Raw genomic sequence first — 19,025 nt, forward strand, 5'->3', positions numbered from 1 at the left:
CAAATTTATTTTGCATTGCCAGATTTGTCCCCCGTCATTTTGTTTCTCGTTTCCTCCAATTTCCCGATTCAGCATCCTACTCGTCCTCCTCCTGCCTCAGCCTCAGCCTCGGCGTTTCTCAGCTCAGCTGGGTTTCCGGCGAGATGTTTCGACTCGATTTTATTTTTGTAAGTTTCTCTAGCCTTTTTTTTAAATTTGGCCCGATGAGAATCATTGTTCATCCATATAAAATACGGGGTGTAGTGATTTCAAAGATTAAGATTGTTTGTATTTAACGCATTGTGGTTATGTAAGTTGTGGCCATGCGGGATGCCGGGTAGGGTTTAAAGGGAGAGGGGTGGGTTAGTTTGCGCTCACAACAGAACGAGTTCACTTCACTAGGGAGCTAGGGCTGGGGCTGTAACATCTAGATAGGCGTATACTCTACTGCAAATCGGCTTTTGGAACCGATTTTTGTTGTTCGGTTTCTGTTTTACGTTCTTTATTTGCTGCATTGTGAACCCTCTTCCCCGTATATGTAATGTAGTTCGGATTAGGCATTCGGGGATTAGAGTATTTGATATTCCATTGAACCGCACTTTAGGCATGCGGGGATTACAGTACTTGATATTCCATTGAACCGCACTTTAGGCATGCGGGGATTACAGTACTTGATATTCCATTGAACCGCACTTTCATTGTTCGGTTAAATGCTTAAGAGGAGCTGCTAGTCCAAAGTCCAAACGGAGTGTCAATGGCTATATTTTCTTCTATAATATGATGAGTCCCACTGCTCTATGTGAAGGGGAAAGCCTTCCTAAACCTCATTCGGCCAAAAGTTCTTTTGTTGGTCATCAAATACTGATACTGGGAGCGAATGTGGCAGCTAGGCTAAGTGACAATTGAAGTGAATTATTGATATAGATGTATGGATCTGCCCTTTTCCTCTGATATGGAGAAAACTCCTACCCAGGGAAACTGGAAAACTACTAATGTGTGGCGCGTGCACGTATAACTATCTATAGCATTTGGTGATGGAATACTAATGTTGCTTGATCTCTTTTTCAAGAGCTGATGGAAAGTTCAATTGGGTTTGATTATAACCAATTTGTCGTAGCACCATTGATTCAGTTGCTGGCTCCTCACCTCTCTGCCTCTTAAGGCAGGGCTTTGGATCCCTCCATTCCTGTTGAGCTTTCAAAAAATAGAAGAAGAAGAAGAGATGGACTATGTTGTGGTTGCTTGTTAGAGAACTTATGGTTGCTTGAGAGTCAGAGCCCCTCAGCACGAGCACTCTTCACCTTAGAAAAAATTGGTTAATAATTGTTTGCATCTAGTAAATAAACATATGATAGTAATATTCTATAAAAAAAAAGTGTTTTCCTCCGTATTTGAATCATTGGTTATTTGGTTACAATAGCTTAATTCATGCAGTGAACTGAAAACATATTATCTTATTTTAAGGTCATAAGTACATACCAATTTGTTAGTTTTGTTAAATACATTCATAGCGGAGGGATAGAGAGATGCAGCAGAGGAAATTGGGGAGCCCTTCTGGAACTGATGGTTCTGATTTCTCCTATCACATGGTTGTTGATTCTAGTAAGTTTTCTATGCTATTTTCTCATTTCCCTTCGTTCTTCTGGTCATTCACTGTTTGGTTACCTACCGCAAAATCATGAGAGGAAGAAAACAGAACAAAACCACCTCAATTTCTTTCCCTTTCTTCTCAGATTTCTTTGATGGTTTCTTATCTGAGACTGAGAGATTAGATGTTTGGATTTTAGTTTCTCCATCAATTGCTTAGGATCTTGCTTTCTCTCCACTTCTTATTTGTTCATTGTTTTTAGGCTGTTAACATTTTTACTGTGGATTACCAAATTGTAGGGTATACAAAAGTAGCCAAGGGAAAGTCTCATGATCTCATCTCTTTTCACTGATCTTAATCCAGGTACAGTTCTCTCTCTCGATGATGTTGATGTGCAACTATATGTTCTGATACTCACTTTCTTATCTCGATATGATTGGCTACCTAACATGCCTAATTTACATATTTGAACAGTAGAGGTTAATCTCCAGAGTGTGCAATACACTGCAACAGGGTCATTGGAGTGAAAAAGTGTTTCCTTGATTCAAAAAGTTTCAACTTCTTGGTCAATCTAAAAGATATAAAAAATTTCAGTTTATCTAAATGAAAGGAGTTCCTTGTATAAGAAAGAGAGATTGTACCCGTTTAAATCATATTGGATCTGGCCATTCTAGTTCCATAGATCAATAATTGACCTGACTAGTTGAGCTGGTCTCCAATTTGTTGCTTTCCTAGGACTCTGCTTTGATTAATGTCAATCTAAGTGGCATGTTTAAATCATGGGCATTAACTGCTGAAATCATTTGTCTACATATTAATTTTATTTCAACCACTTAACTGCAATTGTATTTGTTAATTTTGATTTCTAATAGCTGATTATTTTGAGCATAATTACCTATGTGCTTCTTTTAAGGTAACATCCTTAGCAGAGTTGATTGGGATTAACCAACTAAATGCCTTTTCTTTTATTTGTTTAATATTTTATTGCTTTCAATTGATAGGATTACCATTCGCTGCTCTTTCATCATCAAAAGAGGATGGTCCCAATAGGGTTGCTATTTCCTCTAGTGTTGTTGGTTTTATTTCTATGCTAATTGGAGAAATAGGTGGCTAACCAATCCAGTCTTATTATATATATATATATATAGACGTTCTACCTCTGCATCATGTGTAACTGTAAATCTTTTCATGCTTATAAGGTAGAACTTTATTGAGGATTTACATTATCATCTACTGCACTATTCTTTCAGTCTTTTGTGTCCTCAGGAGCAGTCCAACTTTTGGGATGAGAAACTTTATAACAAATCAATCTTATGTAATAAAATTTTTAACTTGCTAGGTTATCTTTGTCAGCAAAGTAGCATAAGGTGGAGTATACTATCAATATGAGGTTATGGATGAAAGATAAAGGCTACTCCAGGCTAGATACATGTCACACATACAAGCACATGCATATGAACATCATATCTTCATATTAACTCGTAAACTTCAATAGTAATACTGTTGTGATCTCCTAATTGTTATTTGCGTGAACATTGACATAGGTGATCCAGAACCATCTGAATGGAAGGCAAAGAAATTTGAAGTTATTGAGATAGCTTGTATTTTGGTTGGTTGGTGAGTTTTGCATCTATCGCTATACTGTAAAACCTTTGGCTGTCATAGGATCATATTCAGGGCTCCATTACTTCTCCATCTGTATACTTCACAGGATTGCTGGTGCAGATATTCACGATCAGCATCACAGAAAGCTTCGTAGTGACCGTTTTTCAGTATTACCTCTTGCGAGAAGTCCTAAAAGGGGAAATCCATCTTTTTCTTTCCCCCTCTCTATTTTCACTTGCTTTATGTTGTGCATCTTTGAGTTATATGAAATTATTAATACACAAACTTCTGCTAGTTATTTTTTTTAGCTTATAGAGAACTCACAATCTGTAACCCAAGTAATATTGGGCTATCGGGAATGGATCGGGTATTTGAGTGGCATAATGACATCAATGTCGGAACATGGAAGCCCCGAACTTGGTTTTCTCTTGCACTTCAGAATAATATCCCTAATTCTAACCTCTGTTTTTGAAGTTGTCATTATTCGTATGCTCGTTGGAGGCGAAATTGAAATGTGTCTAATAATTGAAGCTGCAGAGCCAATGGGTGTCTTTTGATAATGTTGTCAAAATCTCCCTTTCATTCTGAATGGATGAGATGATTCAAGGGCTTGGTCTGAATGAGCGGAAGACCATGTGCCACAAATATTCTGTGGGACTGTGTTAAGTGTTAACTACTGTTTTTAGGATAGACAATGAAAGTGCTTGTATCCGTGAACTTTATCATGACTGGAACTGATGATTGTAGTGAATTTCAGCCGGTTAATCATAAGCAGGTTGTGACACAGAGTTCACGAGAACACTGCATGTGCTTCAGTTTTCAATAATTGTAGTCATATGGCCAAAAGCCCCCTCCCATTTTCTGTGTTCAACTTTATTCGACCCCTTCAGTCTGTCTTTCTATTTCTCTGCACGTGAACCCCTTGTTATTTCTTCACTTTCTTATATCTTTATGGACTCTTTATCATCGTATGCTATAAAAATTTAATGCTTTATTACATATGTGGCCTGTGGTCACACCCTATGATCTTCACTTTCACATGTTTGGATGTTCTGAAACGTTAATTTCAAGCAGAGTTCACGTCGTGTGTCATACTGTATTATTATGTCTGCATATGTCCTTTGTTAGACCTAAAAAATTCTTAGGGACGTCAGTCTTGTTTAATTTGTATTGTGTTTGAGTGGGGCAATTGGCGATAGTCTAATTGATTATCTTTTTGAACTTAGGGGTGTAAAGAATCTCGTCCGAGATTGAGAGTTTAATTTTAAACTAACACCGCTATTTTCATGTGGTTTGCACTAGGCCTCGGTCCAATTAGCTTATCGAACGGATTTGCGCACACCTATCGAGTTGAGTTGTTCTCAGTTAAAGAAAATGGCACTTGCATTCTCTTAACGAAAGTGACCACGTCTTGTCGACAAAAATAAACAAAACAAAATGAAGCTGAGTTTACATATATATCACTCAATACACAATTTACACAAAGACAGTACACAACTTGCCCTGGATCCTTGAGGAGCATCACACTTTCTATTCGATATATTACATAAATTTAATATAATAATTACTCTGGTAAACTAATCATGAAGAGATGCATAACTATTGAACAAGGCCAAGGCATTGCTGGTCAAGTGTGAAATATTCACAATTTGTCCCCTAACAGCAGTCTTGACATTCCCATTCATAGAATTCCCTGCAAACCCATCACTGCAGGTGCTCTCATCAGTCAAAGCAGCACTTACCCATGTCTGTATATCACTAATCGTGAGCTCGTAATTAGAGCTGTTAATTTCCCCCATCTCCCTAATAGACTTCCTGAGCTCATCAATGGTGTCGCTGAGTTCTTCGATGCAGTCGCGCATGGCTTGGACCTCTCTAGGCTTCATGCCATGGCTCTGAGAGAGCTTGTACATCATTGTGGAGGTTGATTTAGCCGCTGAAAGTGTCACATTGAGAGCTGCATGGGCAAGAAGCTTAGGACTTGTTTGGATTGAGCTTGCTTGAGAGGAAAGAGAGCTGATACAAAGACTCCGATAAGTTGTTGCACCGCATGAAGTTTTTATGAACTCTTGATAAGCAGAAGTACTGCTGGATTTTTCATTGAGCTCTCTACCAACTGATGTGTAGAAATTAATGGCAAGTAGAATGAGAAGGAATTTAAGAATGCCTGCCATGTTTTTTTTTTTTTCTTTCCTTTTTCTTTCTCTTTGAGAGCTATTTTGAGTTATGAGAGGATGGAAAGAAGCTTCGTGTATATATAGGTGTAGAGCTTTCGAGGGTAATTGTGGTATTTTGATTAAAAGTAATACGAACCAATAAGCCGCCCATGATAGAAAATTGCGGGATAAGCCGATGGGCCCAAGAGTTCAAGTCTTGTAGGCCCAGAATAACAACAGGCTTTTTTGGACAGAAGCGAAGCCGGGGCCCAAAAGGTCACGTATATGATTCAGCCATACAAGGGTCCAAGGCAGCCAAAATCGAAGAGACTAGAAGCTGTATTATAAAGAGCAGTCTTAGTTTAATTTCTTTTTTTAATCAAATATTAGTTTATAATAAATAATGTGATCCTACGTTTGCCGAGCTTATTGCAGTGGCTTGTGCTTTGAGATGTCTAAGGGATAGAGGCTACAGAGATTTTGCTTTGGAATTGGACTCTGCTATTGTTGTTAAAGCACTATCAGATGATGATTATTTAGAGTCAATAATGGGTCACTTTGTTGAAGAGATTATATTTATTATGAGAAATATTGGGGTCACCCACTGTTTGCATGTTCCTCGGTTTGGTAACGTTGTTACTCATTCTCTTGCACGAATGGCCACGTATGTTATTAGCCCTTCTATTTGGCTATCATTATGTCCGCCAGATATTGGTTCTCTGATTATGAGGGACCAACATCGAATCTTGTAGTTGTTTATTTTTTAATGAAATTTCCATTCAAAAAAAAAAATTTTGGCTTGTATGATTCATCAACACTGTGACCCCCCCCCCCCCCCCAACATACACGAATAATACAATGTGCGTTAATACATCTTTCGAACTGAATTTTATAAATCTAATCATATAAGCTTGATCAAGGTGCTTTTTTAAAAATTTATTAGGGTACGCTACGAGTAGTTGTCATCACGTCTTTCTCAAGCATATTTAATTGTGAAATTCTACTTGTTGAAATTATCGTTGGATTTGGGCCACGGGCTCGCACAGAATATTCATCCTTCATGGATTGTTGTCATTGGTTTTTAAACCCGTGAAAATGCGTTAATAATACTAGAATAGCTGAGTTATTCTTATAAATTACTCGATTGAATTATGCCAAATCAATCAATGTGAGATTTTTGATCTCGACCCTAATAGAAAATCATGGCCAGGACAAATAAAATATCTAAGTTGCCAAGGTTGAGTTTGGTTTAATTTGTTTTAGTCATGATTTAACACCTCACTGAATTGAAGTTGCTCACAAGTTGCCTAAAAAAGGTACTTAGAGCTTATCAGATTATGGTCACAATCATTCATTATTCACTGTTAAACCTTGGCACAATTTGAAGAAGAAGGGCCATGTTCAATTAATGTATGTATGAGATGATATTTTCAGACATAAAATACACTAAAAAGTTTCTTAAAAAAAATGAAAAAAAAAAAAAAAGCTTCTTGAGGCCACATTTTATTCCCCTCAAGTGGAAAAAAAAAAAACCTGCCTTGGATGAGGCCTAATTGGGCCCTGGCCCATGTGAACTGGCAAACCTAGCTGAGCTTTTGTACTCCCCCATGCATGTTTATCAACATCTCGACAAATCCAATGGCAGTCAAATTAGACTATCAACCGCATTATCTCCATCTACTTGGCTACTTGTATTACGATTGATTGTGTTTCATCATTATTAGTTTTCAGTTTTAATTTGGCAACATCTATTGCCACTTGCTTGGACGTGTTTAATTTTATTTATGATTTTTTGGATTTTATGATTCCTTATAATCGAAAGTAGAAGATTACAAAATTCTTCCATCTTACATATGATTGGGATCTCCCCCAATTTTCAACTATTGGTTTGGAAACATATATTTCAGTACAATAATAATAATTATTTTTTTATTTACTGAAATTTGAAAACAAGTGATATGGCAATTCCCACGAGGTAAATAACTGATTTTTCCAGGTATATACGATATATGACAATATGTAGAACTTCTCAAGTGCGGATTCCACACATTTTTTAAGTATTCTAAAAAGTGAATCAATAAATGGGGTCTGTTGATTTGGGCTCCTCTTGTTCAAAAAATAACTGAGTCGGAAATCCATACTTGAGAACTATTGATATGATCTGTATGTACATACTTATATATATAAATTATTCTTTTGTCAGGGGATTGAAGATTAAAAGTTAAAACCCCATGGGGGTGGGGATTGGGTAGTTGCCCTTTGGGGCCTAATTTAAAAAAAAAAAAAAAAAAAAAACCTTTTGTGAGCATTGAATTTTAAATTTGCATACAAATCAGTACATATAAATATCGATATATATATACATCATGTCGGCTGGTTCATGGGGGTGGGCATTGGGGTATCTAGGGGGATTGGGTAGTTGCCCTTTGGGGCCTAATGTACGAACAAAAATTATAGATATAAATTATTCTTTTGTAAGGTTGAGGGTTCAAACCCCGTGGGGATGGGGATTGGGATATTTCGTAAGAGGGATTGGGTAGTTGCCCTTTGGGGTCTAATTTACAAAGTTTTCTATTATTTTAATTTTGTAAGCATCGAATTTTAAATTTGCATACAAATGAATAAATATAAATATCTGTATGTAATTTTGTATATCATGTCAGGAAGGTTATAACCTAGAAGGATAGGTCCATCAGCTTCTAGAACTAGGGTTTGGTACCCAAAAAAAGGTTATTATATCCTCGAGTGTGTGAGAACTGAGAAGAGTTGTGAGTTTGCTTGATAGTGTTGGGTGTGTGAAAGCCCGTGGACCAAAACCCGGCCCAAACACAAAAGGACGTCAGGCCTGGGTAGCCCAAGAAGACTTATAGGCAGGCCAGGATTTTAGTTTTTTGGTTAGTCCCGACCCGAAGCCCAAGCCCGAAACAAGAAAGAGGCCCTGCCCAAAGCCCTAAACATACTACTTGCATTTCCTATATTCGATTAAGAGGCTTACCTTTCAATCTTTTTCTTAGAGTCTCTTACATTGTAATTCTACAATTCTTTGAATACAAATAGATTGTCAAGCACATAAGCTTGACATTTGCGAGCGGGCCAAGTTGTGTGCTTCTCTAATGTGTGCCAATTTATGGCATCAGGAAATATGATACCCTGCTCAATTCACCATAAAGATACATCACCCCTCCCTCCTTTTCTTCCCTTATTTTCTTTCCTATTCGCTGCACTCGTGCGTTTGTATGTATTAAATGTATATTTATCTCCATATTTGTACATTTGTCACTTGGATACAAAGTAGAATACTAGTGTTGTCTGCGTTAGCTAGCGTTCTGTCTTCACTATGTCCAGGTCTGATGCATACATTATTACTTAGTGTTCTGTCTTCACCTCTCCAAACTGAGCCTGGCCCATTGGCCTGAAGGCCCGTAGCTCAACCTAAAGTCCGACTCATCTGGACCCTGGTCGATCTTGGGTCATCATTTTCTTTCAAAGCCCGGCCCAAATCCCAAATGCTCAATCTGGGTTTTGTATTTTATATTTTCGGGACGGGCGATGATGCCGAACCCTGGTCCCTAGAACTAAATTGATTTGGAATATGTGGAGTCAAAACAGTAAGCCTCACTTGTCGTTTCACTTAAATTAATAGTGAAAAAATGATCCGCATTTTACACCCTTATATGAGAATTTATATATATGTGTGTTAATAGGAGAGCCATCAGGTTTAATTCTTTCACGAACCAACGATATATTTCATGAACCAACAATATAATACATAAACAACCCTCTATTAGCATTTAGCACCTATTAATCTAGACGGACAATCAATAAACAACCTAGCCAAGACTAACCATTTCAAACGTAGGGACACCCTCTAGCTCATGAGCAAGTTACGTACATTTCCACATGACCATGACATTAACACAAATTTACTGACTATAATTTCACCATCACCGCAATGTAGTACGTAGTATTCTAGCCTTGAAGAGAGGCATAACTGTTGACCAAAGCCAAGGCGTTACTGGTCAATTGCGAAATCTTCACAATTTGACCCCTAACAGCAGTCTTCACACTCTCATTCATGTTCTTCCCGTCGAACCCATCAGCGCAAGTGCTCTCGTCAGTCAAAGCAGCACTGACCCATGTTTGTATATCATTAATCGTGAGCCCGAAATTAGAGCCTCCAATTTGGCCCATCTCGCCTATGGACTTCCCTAGCTCATCTACCGCATCAATGAGTTCTTCAACACAGTCATGCATGGCTTGGACCTCTCTGGGACTCAACCCATGGCTTTGAGACAGCCTTGCCATCCTTATGGAGCTTGATTTAGCCGCGGAAAGTGTCACATTGAGAGCTGCGTGGGCTAGAAGCTTAGGGCTTGTTTGGATTGAACTTGCTTGAGAGGAAAGTGAGCCCAAGCAAAGTCTTGGATAAGTTGTTGCGCTACAGGATTTTCTGATGAATTCTTGATAATTAGCATTACTGGTGGGTTTTCGGTTAAGGTTTCTGGCAGCCGAGGATGTGAAGAAATTAATGGCAAGTGCGATGAGGAGGAATTTAAGAAAGCCTGTCAATGCCATGTTTTCTTTTCTTTTCTTTTCTTTTGTGGGAATTGTGAACTATTTGAGTTGTGATAATTGTAGAGGGAAGCGTCGGTATTTAAAGGACGAGATAAAAACCTCTGAGGATATTTTTGGTATTTCCAATGAGAGTTGATGGGGCCAAGAGCCCGCGATTGTGGTCCAAACGTTGTCAGCAACAAAATCAGCTGCAGTTTCATGTGTAAATGTTCACTTATTTGGTTCACGTGTGGCCCTTTGAAAAAGACAATAAGAACTAATATTATTGGACCGACATTTACATCTACTTAGGTCTTGTATGTTACCTTAATAATGTTATTATAATTGATTCTACCCAATCTCTTGCTTATTTCTAGTTACCACATACATACATTAATCCATATTCAGACAATATGACCATTTTCTCATGATTTAGTTTTTCTCTTCTTCTTTTTTTCTTTTGGGGGGAGAGTACCATATTGGCATATTGAGTTATGTATCAGAATATCTTGACTAAAACTACAAAATTTAAAATGTCTCACATCCGTAAAATAAGCATCAATCATCTGATTTTATAAGTTTGAACTCATATCCAAAGACTTTACGGAAAATGTTATTTTAATACTCACTTGACAAATGTTGGACACATAGATCAAACAAAAATTATCTTTTCCATATAAGTACATTTTTTTCCATATAAATATATTTTTTTCCACATAAATACCTCTTTTAAAAATAAATAATTATATAATTCCACATTTACCCTTTTTCTTCAATAGACATGGATTAAGAAATATCTAGATCTGAGACACCTACTCTCCATCTCCACCATTGCGACATTTGCCTCCATCTCCATCATTGTCACCGTCGCTCCTCCACCACTATCGCACCTCCACAATAGTCTTCTTCATTTTCTTATTCTTCTTCTTATTTTTATTAGTTTTCGATTTCATCTTGTTAGATCTGAGATATAATATGGGATATGAGATCGTAATATGAGATTTGAGATCTTAATATGAGTTCAGATCTGAGATCGTATGTTACCGTTGCAAAAATTAATATTAGACTAATATTTACCTACATTATCATGTTAATGTATTGGTGTTGTGATGTAGAACCATGTACTATAAATCGGATATTTTTTTTTAAGGTAATTTGCTCCAGTAAAAAATATGACAATGATTTTGTTTGATACATTATTGTTTTAAACAGTAACATGAATATGTCTGAATGATTTTGCAGAACTTGACAGATTAATTATTCATATCCAACACTCATAAACTCAAGAAAATTCTGAACGAAAATCATGTACCCTTCATCTACACCTAAATGAAAATAAGGAAGAATAAAAACAATAGATCTAAAGTTTTTTAAGCTTTAAATTACGAAAAAAATAGATAGAGAGAGAGAAAATAAGAAGAAGAAGAAAGAGAAAAGATAATAAAGAAAAGAAGAAGAAGAAAGAGAAAAAAAGAGAATTAATAGGTTGGAGATATAAAGGTAAATAATCATTTTATAGATATTTTTATATCCATGTATTTTTTTGTTGGACCTAAAAGTCCAATAGTACACTAACGGATATTGGATTGACATTGTCCCAAGACTTTAGTCGTTTTTTAGAAGGACAAAGCTAAGGATGCCTTAGGTCCATAATGTGGACAATGCCTCAAGTGAATTTGACATAATCTCTCCCACCTCTTTTCTCTACCTCTCAATTTCTTGAAATTATAACAAAAACACAATTAGCAAATGCAAAATTGTGGTGGTAAGCCCATGTAATAGTGTCGGTATGTGGATCCTCTAATTTGTGGTTCATAATAAAGATAATGATGTTTTTCGGAGACACCAAGATACATATCAACCTCAATATTGCCTCAACAAACAAACTTATTAGATGGATTTATCTCTTTCATGGGGTCCCAATGATTTCTTTCCATTACTTTCAAGTGAGGGAAATGAAAGATGTTTACTGGGAGGCCTATTTAGACCACAGCTTGCCTGTCCCCTATTTCAGTTGTCGCCACTAGCGTTCAACATATTGATTCTCAACTTTAATTGATGTGACTGTCACTGTGACTGGAGTACTACTGATATGTATATCAAAAATGCCACTAGTCCCAGTAAAACTCATCCCAGCAATCCCAATGCTTATGTGACAGCTGACATGGATAAAATATGTGGGTCCCATTTTAACTCAAATTAACTCATCACTCGACTATGGTTTTGTTTAACCTAGCCCCTTCTCCCCACATCTGCTCTCAGACCAGGCGCGCCTCTCTCAACCCCAATCAACGCCGACAACCCCCCTCATCTCTCTCTCTTTCTACACAAAAGGTGCTTGCTCTCAACCCAAGCACGCTCTCTCAACCCCCGACGCCGACCCCCCAACAGGCTGCAACTCGATGCACTTCTCCTTCCTAATACGAGGTAAATCCCGATTGAAAAGTGCCGCACATATGTGAGAAATATGTGGTATATAAATGCCGTGGTATATTATTGCACCAACAAGATTCTGAGTGACGTGTATGCATTTCTATTGGTTTTTGGTTGAACAATCAGAACTTGTAATCTTCTCAAAATGATTGCCTGTGCCACCCTTGCTATCAGACTCCATGAGCTCATTCTTTTGTGTAGAGCGAAAAGTCTGGGTTGAGAGAGATGAGGAGATTGGCGTCTGGATTGAGAGAGATGAGGAGGTGAGGAGATCGCCGCTATCGACGTTGAGAGAGAGGAGAAGAGGTTAGGTTAATCTGTGAATGAAAACCATTGCAGCCTGTGAGGGGGTAATCGGCTTCGTGGTTGACAGATAGCGCTGGGTTGAGAGTAGATCTGGCTACAGAAGAAGGGGCTAGGTTAAACAACACCATGGTTGAGAGATGAGGTTAATTTGAGTAACAATGGGACCTACGTATTTTATCCATGTCAACTGCCACCTCAGCACTGGGATTGCTGGGATGAGTTTTGCTTGGACTAGTAGCATTTTTGTATATATATTTTTAATCTTTACTTTTTACTTTTTTTTAAAATAATTTTTGTATTGTTTGTCTTAAAGCAATATCACACACATCTTTAATTATAGCAAATCTGATTAGATCTATCACCATATGAGTAGATGAACGGAGACTTTAAAGATATAGTGCCTCTTTGCCAGAGTTTATTTTGAACCTTATAAATTAGTTTATAAATTTCAAAATAAAATTTTCCAAATATCTCAAATCGGCTCTAAAAAAAATTAGATTCTAATTGAAATTTATATTAGAGTTTATGTTTTTTTTCCTCCTTTTTTTTTCATTTCTTATTTTCTTTTATTAGGATAATATTATAAAAAATTTAAATTTTATTTATATAAAAATATCTTGTAATTTATAAATTTAAAGTCAAGCCTAAATTTTTTAAAGAAAATTACCGAACATCTTCGGCCCAGACATCTCTAGCCCATCAACCCCCGCACAGGCAAACAAGTCCCTGAACAAGTGGGCCTGACATCTTGAAAGAGCCCAATATGAGGCCCAAGAAAAAATCAAGCTATTTCAGCCGAGATTGTAACGACATCTCTAGCCCATCAATCTCCCGCACAGGCAAACAATGCTATGATCAATTAGGCCGGATGTCTTGAAAGAGTCCAACATAAGGCCCAAGAAAGGTTTGGGTTCTCGCGTATGAGGAACTTAATGCGGCACTGTGTCTATTAAGTTAATGGAAGACATTCCCATACCAAGCATGATGTGTCTTTTGGTCATTGGCTAATGTCATGCGTCTTCTTCACATAGAAATACAAACTGCTGTAGAGGATTCAATTTTCCCACATTGAATCTCTCCATGGAGAACGCCTTCCTTGCAGCAATAATTCACGCACACGCACCACCTACGATTCCTTGCCACATGTGATATGTCAGGACGAAAATCGAGGTATTTGACTTTATTTGCGGTCACTATTTATCGCTATGAATTGGATAATTGGATACGCAAGAGCATCTCTCTTTTCCTATTTTTAAAAATATCAGAAAATAATAATCAAAAAAAATAAAAAATTATTATTGAATCGCGTATTTAACTATTTAATTTTAAAAAATATAATATGTTATACAAGTTGTCTCCTGACCATTGGATCATGTATTTAATTATTGGATTTTTTGAAAAATATAATATGTTACACATTTTATATTCAACAATTTTAAATCATTCATTCAGATTTTTCATTCATTTTATTTAATTAATTTGATTTTTTATTCAACATAAAACACAATATTAGATTCAAAATCATTCATGTTTATTATTTTGAAATTTTCTAAAAATATTAAAATCAGAAAATAAGGAAGATTTTGAAAGAATAGTTAGCGCCGTTGATCCGCTGTACAAATTAATGGAGTAAAGTTTATGGTTAACTGTTAGGCATACGCAATGCAACTGCGTAACATAAGGACAGGGTGGGTGCGGCATGCATGCAATGAATACACCCACGAAGATTTCAACATGACATGTTAGATGTATAACCCCCAAATCATCTTCTGCCACCTCATTTCTACATGGCTTCCAAACAAAATCTCGATCTCCTTCCAACTCTTTTTTCTTCTCATCACTTATTAATTAAATTATCAATATTCAATAATATATGGCAGCAGCTGACATTGCTCTATAAATATGGGTCACGCACCCACAAAAGTTTTAAAATTCAAAAAAATGGAGTCTAAATTCACCACTTTCTGCCTTACATTTCTATGTATTATTTCTTCTCTTCTATACATCTCAACCGCGCAACCATCTTTGGCGGCGGCGGCGACCACCACGAAAACTTCCAGCACCGCCGACAAAACCTACGTCAAAAAAGCTTGCAATACAACCACCTATCCAAAAATCTGCTACAAGTCTCTCTCCTCCTACGCATCCGCCATCAAATCTAACCCACAAAATCTCTGGGGCGCTGCTTTAAATCTAACCCTACAAGTGGCACGCAACACGTCCGCATTGGTGACATCGGTTTTGAAAACCAAGGGGTTAAGCGGTGCGGAGGTTTCGGCGGTAAAAGATTGTGTGGATGAAATCGGGGACTCGATAGATGAGCTTAAGCAGACTTTGAAGGCTCTGGGCCGGATCGGAGGCCCAAAAGCAGAGTATGAGATGGCCAACATGAGGACTTGGGTTAGTGCCGCGATAACCGATGAGGATACTTGCATTGAAGGGCTTGACGAAAATAAGAAGATAAGTTCATCGGTGAGGAGTAAAATTAGGAATTATATATTGAATTTTGCTAGGATGACTAGCAATGCTTTGGCTCTTATTAACACTTTAAAGTACTAATCTAGTTTTAATTATTGTGGTTTAATGTATTTTCATGTTCAAATATCTCAACAAGACTTGATCGGTTTCATATGATCATCGTTGATTTTCAATGATTTATAGATTATTATAGTATAACAAAATTGTGGTGGAGTTTTTTTTTATGTGACTATATATATATATATTCAACATTTTCAGTCCAAATATATCAAAGATATGATCTGCTATGGGCCACGGGCCAACACAAATATGTTTTTCATGGGCCGTCACCATTGATTCTTAAGCTTAGAAAACGCTCTTCGATATGAGAAGAGCCGGACTTTACTTATAAACACCTCGGATGAGTCATGTCATATCAATATAGAATTTTTAGTTTTTAAATGTGTGCATACCCATTTGAAACTAGATTTTGCTCTCCGGGCGCGGGGGTAGTTAAATTTATCATAATGCAAAATAATAGGTTCAAAATGCATATGATATGAACACATCAACAGGGCACAAATATTAGAATACGAAAAAAAGATTAAGAAGAGAATAAAATAGGAATTCAAGGATTCTCTAGCTCCTTGTTTAGACAACCAATAAACTCCGACACTCAAAGAGCTGTCAACATCAACAAAACATAAATGGCCAATTAATTTAACTGAGTCGACTGGCCCCACTTATTCCAAAACGAAAACTTAAGAAAAGCTAATAAGGATAATCCATAACATTTCCTTTTTCCATATATTTATTATAAGAAAGAGATGGAGAGGCTCACAGCATTAGATCCGATCCGATACATACGAGACTCCATTTGCTGCATCACATAATCAAGCGGATCAATTAATAAACAGATTAATGATAAATGCATGCAGGGTTGACCAAGATACATATCCATAACTAGTCCTCAAATTAATTAGTTGCATGAAGTTTGATCAAATTCGACCCGACCTTCGAACTTTCAATCATTGTCTTGGGCATCATCACTTGTTCCACCACGTCCTTCCTGCAGCTTCTTCATCATTTCTTGCTCATGATCTTGGTTTCTCTTCCATTCTTTTCTATATTTGATCCCGCAAGAGTTGCACAGAGTCTGAAATTAATTAAAGAAACATTACAGCATGCATTAAACATGTATGTATATATATAGCTTTGCTTAATTAGCAGATAGACAGAGAAATATGACACTAAGTAGTAATTACATAAAAAAAAATGAAAGACTTACATTGAGACCAAGTGGACCTTTGCGCCACATAGGGGTGCAGCTAGTTCTGCAGTTATAGTTACTGCATTGCTTGTTGGGATCATTAAAATTATTATTGTAGCTTTTCTTGCGACCAGTAGTACTCCTCCTGTTAGAGATGTTGAGGAGGGTGTATTCTTTCATTGTTGGCGCTGGAAGGTCACTGTTCAAGTTGTTCACCGCAACTCCAACAGCAGAAGCAGAAGGAGAAGAGGAACCCATGATGAATTGGCCATTTGAATTATTCACCATGTAACCAGCGGCATGGGAAGAGCCAATATTCATCTCTTGATGAGCATTAGGGTTGTTGTAGTACTGTTGAGTCATGAAAGGGTATCCTTCTATTCCATTGATTATTCCAGCATTGTTCATTGGAATAGAATTGATGTTTCCTCCTCCATTAGGCATCATGCCCTGAGCAAGCAACAGCCAAAAATAATTGAAAATGCTAAGGTAAGTTATTCCCAAGTTGAAAATAATTTATCAAGATTGGAAGCAACCATGCATGATTCACACTTCCACTGTACAAGCTTCTTTTAATGATTTCTTCATTTCTAAGCCGATATATATGGTTTCACATATATGTTTTCAATTAAGATATATGTAATTAATTCTCAGGTGCGGACGCATGTAATTTATAAGATACGGGTGTTCGCTTTTTTCTTCCGTGAAAAACGATTGGAAAAATGAACAGCAGTGACCCCATTATTACACATAAAAAATTGGTGTACGGAGCATGATCCATTAAGATATAAATTTTTGAGAGATTAATACCAAATTAATCATGCATAATTCAGAAATCCTCAAAAAAGAAAAGAAAGAGAGAGAGGTCCATTTACATAGAAAATCTAATAGACATTAAATAAATCATAATCTTTAAGTAGATAAATCGTCATTTTAAATTAAAATGATTTAAAATAATATGTACCGGAGCATAGGGGCCATTAATGAAGTCGGGGTTTCCTTGCTGAGAAGCAACATAAATAGGATTCACAGGCAATCCCAAAGTCAGTGTCAAGTCCACCTCTGCAGCATTGGGTTGATCACTGCCACCATTCATTCCAATGGCTCGATGGAACGTTCGAGAATCCATGAATTGATTTGTTTATTTGTTTTCCCTTGTAAATTAATTAAAGCAAAAAAAAAAAAACCCATATATATATGAATGTCAATCAAATATATAAATATATACACAACATTACATGTATAGTAAAATTTTCAAGCGCGAAAGTCGGTCACTTATAAGTTACAAATATCCGCTTTTTTGTATGTTCACCAAAAGTGAACTTCAAGACCTGCTTTTTCGGGCACTTCTTTAAACAAAAAGCGGACATCCGTAACTTACGAACGTCCACACAAGAACAATGCTCCACATACATAAATAAACCTAAAAGCGGACGTCTGTAACTTACCAATGTCTACATAAGAACAATGCTCCATATACATAAATAAATCTGTACATAAACGAATAGACTAGCCACTAGCGAGTAGATAATAACAAAAAGAGTATGGGGGATGGAAGATCAAGATTTACTCAAAAATATTCAAATCGAACAAAATGACATGAAAAATTTACACGTACCATACAAATAAACACAATTTATAGGCGATTAATTAACAAATGTCATCATATTGTGTGTACTGCGGGCGCACGTGTGCATGCATGATTGAGAGAATAGATTTAGACCTTAATCGATGGAGCAGTCTCAAGATATTTGATGATCTGAAAATTGGTCTAATTTGAAAGATCGATAGCTCAATACATAATAAGACATATCATTCATAACATAGAGTTTATAGAACACACAGAGAAGGCGATCTAGCTAGGGATACAACTCCATTTATTTGTCAATAAGCGACCTTTCAATCCATTAAATCGTTCTATTTTAAAAAAAAAAAAACATTTTTATTTTCCATTTTTTGCTTGTAAATGATTTCATATTTTCCGTATTTTCTCAATAGGCAACCAAATATCTTTTCGCTGTTGTTTTCTACTTTTCAAAAACCAAAAATAAAAAATTCATGAAAACAAGAATACCAAACATATTATAATTTTTTTTCTTTTTTCATTTTTAGTCGAAATAACAAATCAATCAAAGATCTTCTTCAATTCTCACTATCGCGTGCCACGGTCACGTTTAAAAAGCATCAAATATGACGATTAGAGTCTGTTTGGTATGGAAACCAAGCATACCCAACAAATTCTAATCTTTTTTTTTAATAGAAATAGCAAATCGATCAAAGATTTTCTACAATTCTCACGATCGCGTGCCACGGTCACGTTTAAAAACCATCAAATATGATGATTAGAGTCTGTTTGGTGTGGAAACCAAGCATATATACCCAACAAATTCTAATCCTTTTAGCAAATCGATCAAAGATTTTCTACAATTCTCACAATCGCGTGCCACGGTCACGTTTAAAAACCATCAAATATGATGATTAGAGTCTATTTGGTATGGAAACCAAGCATACCCAACAAATTCTAATCCTTTTTTTTAATAGAAATAGCAAATCGATCAAAGATTTTCTACAATTCTCACGATCGCGTGCCACGGTCACGTTTAAAAACCATCAAATATGATGATTAGAGTCTGTTTGGTGTGGAAACCAAGCATATATACCCAACAAATTCTAATCC

The 19,025-nt window shown here is 36.6% G+C and overlaps 4 protein-coding genes and 1 long non-coding RNA gene across 5 annotated transcripts; 2 read left to right on the forward strand and 3 right to left on the reverse strand.

Annotated features, from left to right (window-relative positions):
* Nucleotides 1-27: 27 nt before the first annotated feature.
* LOC119985243 lies at nucleotides 28-3,995 on the forward strand. The gene is made up of 5 exons (XR_005465070.1): nucleotides 28-167; nucleotides 1,491-1,581; nucleotides 1,867-1,930; nucleotides 3,112-3,184; nucleotides 3,279-3,995. It is a non-coding gene; the product is annotated as an uncharacterized LOC119985243 (long non-coding RNA).
* Nucleotides 3,996-4,596: 601 nt separating this feature from the next.
* Nucleotides 4,597-5,398, reverse strand: LOC119985875 (21 kDa protein-like). The gene has a single exon (XM_038830323.1). It carries the CDS (start codon nucleotides 5,344-5,346, stop codon nucleotides 4,750-4,752), a length of 597 nt encoding a protein of 198 aa, XP_038686251.1. The 5' UTR covers nucleotides 5,347-5,398; the 3' UTR covers nucleotides 4,597-4,749.
* Nucleotides 5,399-9,045: 3,647 nt separating this feature from the next.
* On the reverse strand, nucleotides 9,046-9,937 carry LOC119986224 (21 kDa protein-like). Its single transcript, XM_038830792.1, has one exon. It carries the CDS (start codon nucleotides 9,901-9,903, stop codon nucleotides 9,298-9,300), a length of 606 nt encoding a protein of 201 aa, XP_038686720.1. The 5' UTR covers nucleotides 9,904-9,937; the 3' UTR covers nucleotides 9,046-9,297.
* A 4,614-nt stretch (nucleotides 9,938-14,551) lies between these two features.
* On the forward strand, nucleotides 14,552-15,225 carry LOC119986226 (pectinesterase inhibitor 4-like). Its single transcript, XM_038830794.1, has one exon. It carries the CDS (start codon nucleotides 14,563-14,565, stop codon nucleotides 15,178-15,180), a length of 618 nt encoding a protein of 205 aa, XP_038686722.1. The 5' UTR covers nucleotides 14,552-14,562; the 3' UTR covers nucleotides 15,181-15,225.
* Nucleotides 15,226-15,786: 561 nt separating this feature from the next.
* On the reverse strand, nucleotides 15,787-16,790 carry LOC119985045 (GATA transcription factor 5-like). Its single transcript, XM_038829204.1, has 3 exons — nucleotides 16,367-16,790; nucleotides 16,093-16,234; nucleotides 15,787-15,958 (listed from the first exon to the last, which is right to left on the reverse strand). The coding sequence occupies exons 1-2, from the start codon at nucleotides 16,754-16,756 to the stop codon at nucleotides 16,103-16,105; spliced, it is 522 nt and encodes a 173-aa protein (XP_038685132.1). The 5' UTR covers nucleotides 16,757-16,790; the 3' UTR covers nucleotides 15,787-15,958; nucleotides 16,093-16,102.
* Between the last annotated feature and the right edge of the window lie 2,235 nt (nucleotides 16,791-19,025).

Source organism: Tripterygium wilfordii, chromosome 19 (assembly GCF_013401445.1).
Source record: "Tripterygium wilfordii isolate XIE 37 chromosome 19, ASM1340144v1, whole genome shotgun sequence".
Taxonomy (NCBI): Eukaryota; Viridiplantae; Streptophyta; class Magnoliopsida; order Celastrales; family Celastraceae; genus Tripterygium; species Tripterygium wilfordii.

Excerpts from the sequence above, each read along its gene's own strand:
- LOC119985875 (XM_038830323.1), bottom strand. The coding sequence starts at position 5,346 with ATGGCAGGCATTCTTAAATTCCTTCTCATTCTACTTGCCATTAATTTC.
- LOC119986224 (XM_038830792.1), bottom strand. The coding sequence starts at position 9,903 with ATGGCATTGACAGGCTTTCTTAAATTCCTCCTCATCGCACTTGCCATT.
- LOC119986226 (XM_038830794.1), top strand. The coding sequence starts at position 14,563 with ATGGAGTCTAAATTCACCACTTTCTGCCTTACATTTCTATGTATTATT.
- LOC119985045 (XM_038829204.1), bottom strand. The coding sequence starts at position 16,756 with ATGAACAATGCTGGAATAATCAATGGAATAGAAGGATACCCTTTCATG. Across the intron at positions 16,235-16,366 it reads AAGGTCCACTTGGTCTCAAT|ACTCTGTGCAACTCTTGCGG; the intron begins GTAAGTCTTTCA and ends AATTAATTTCAG.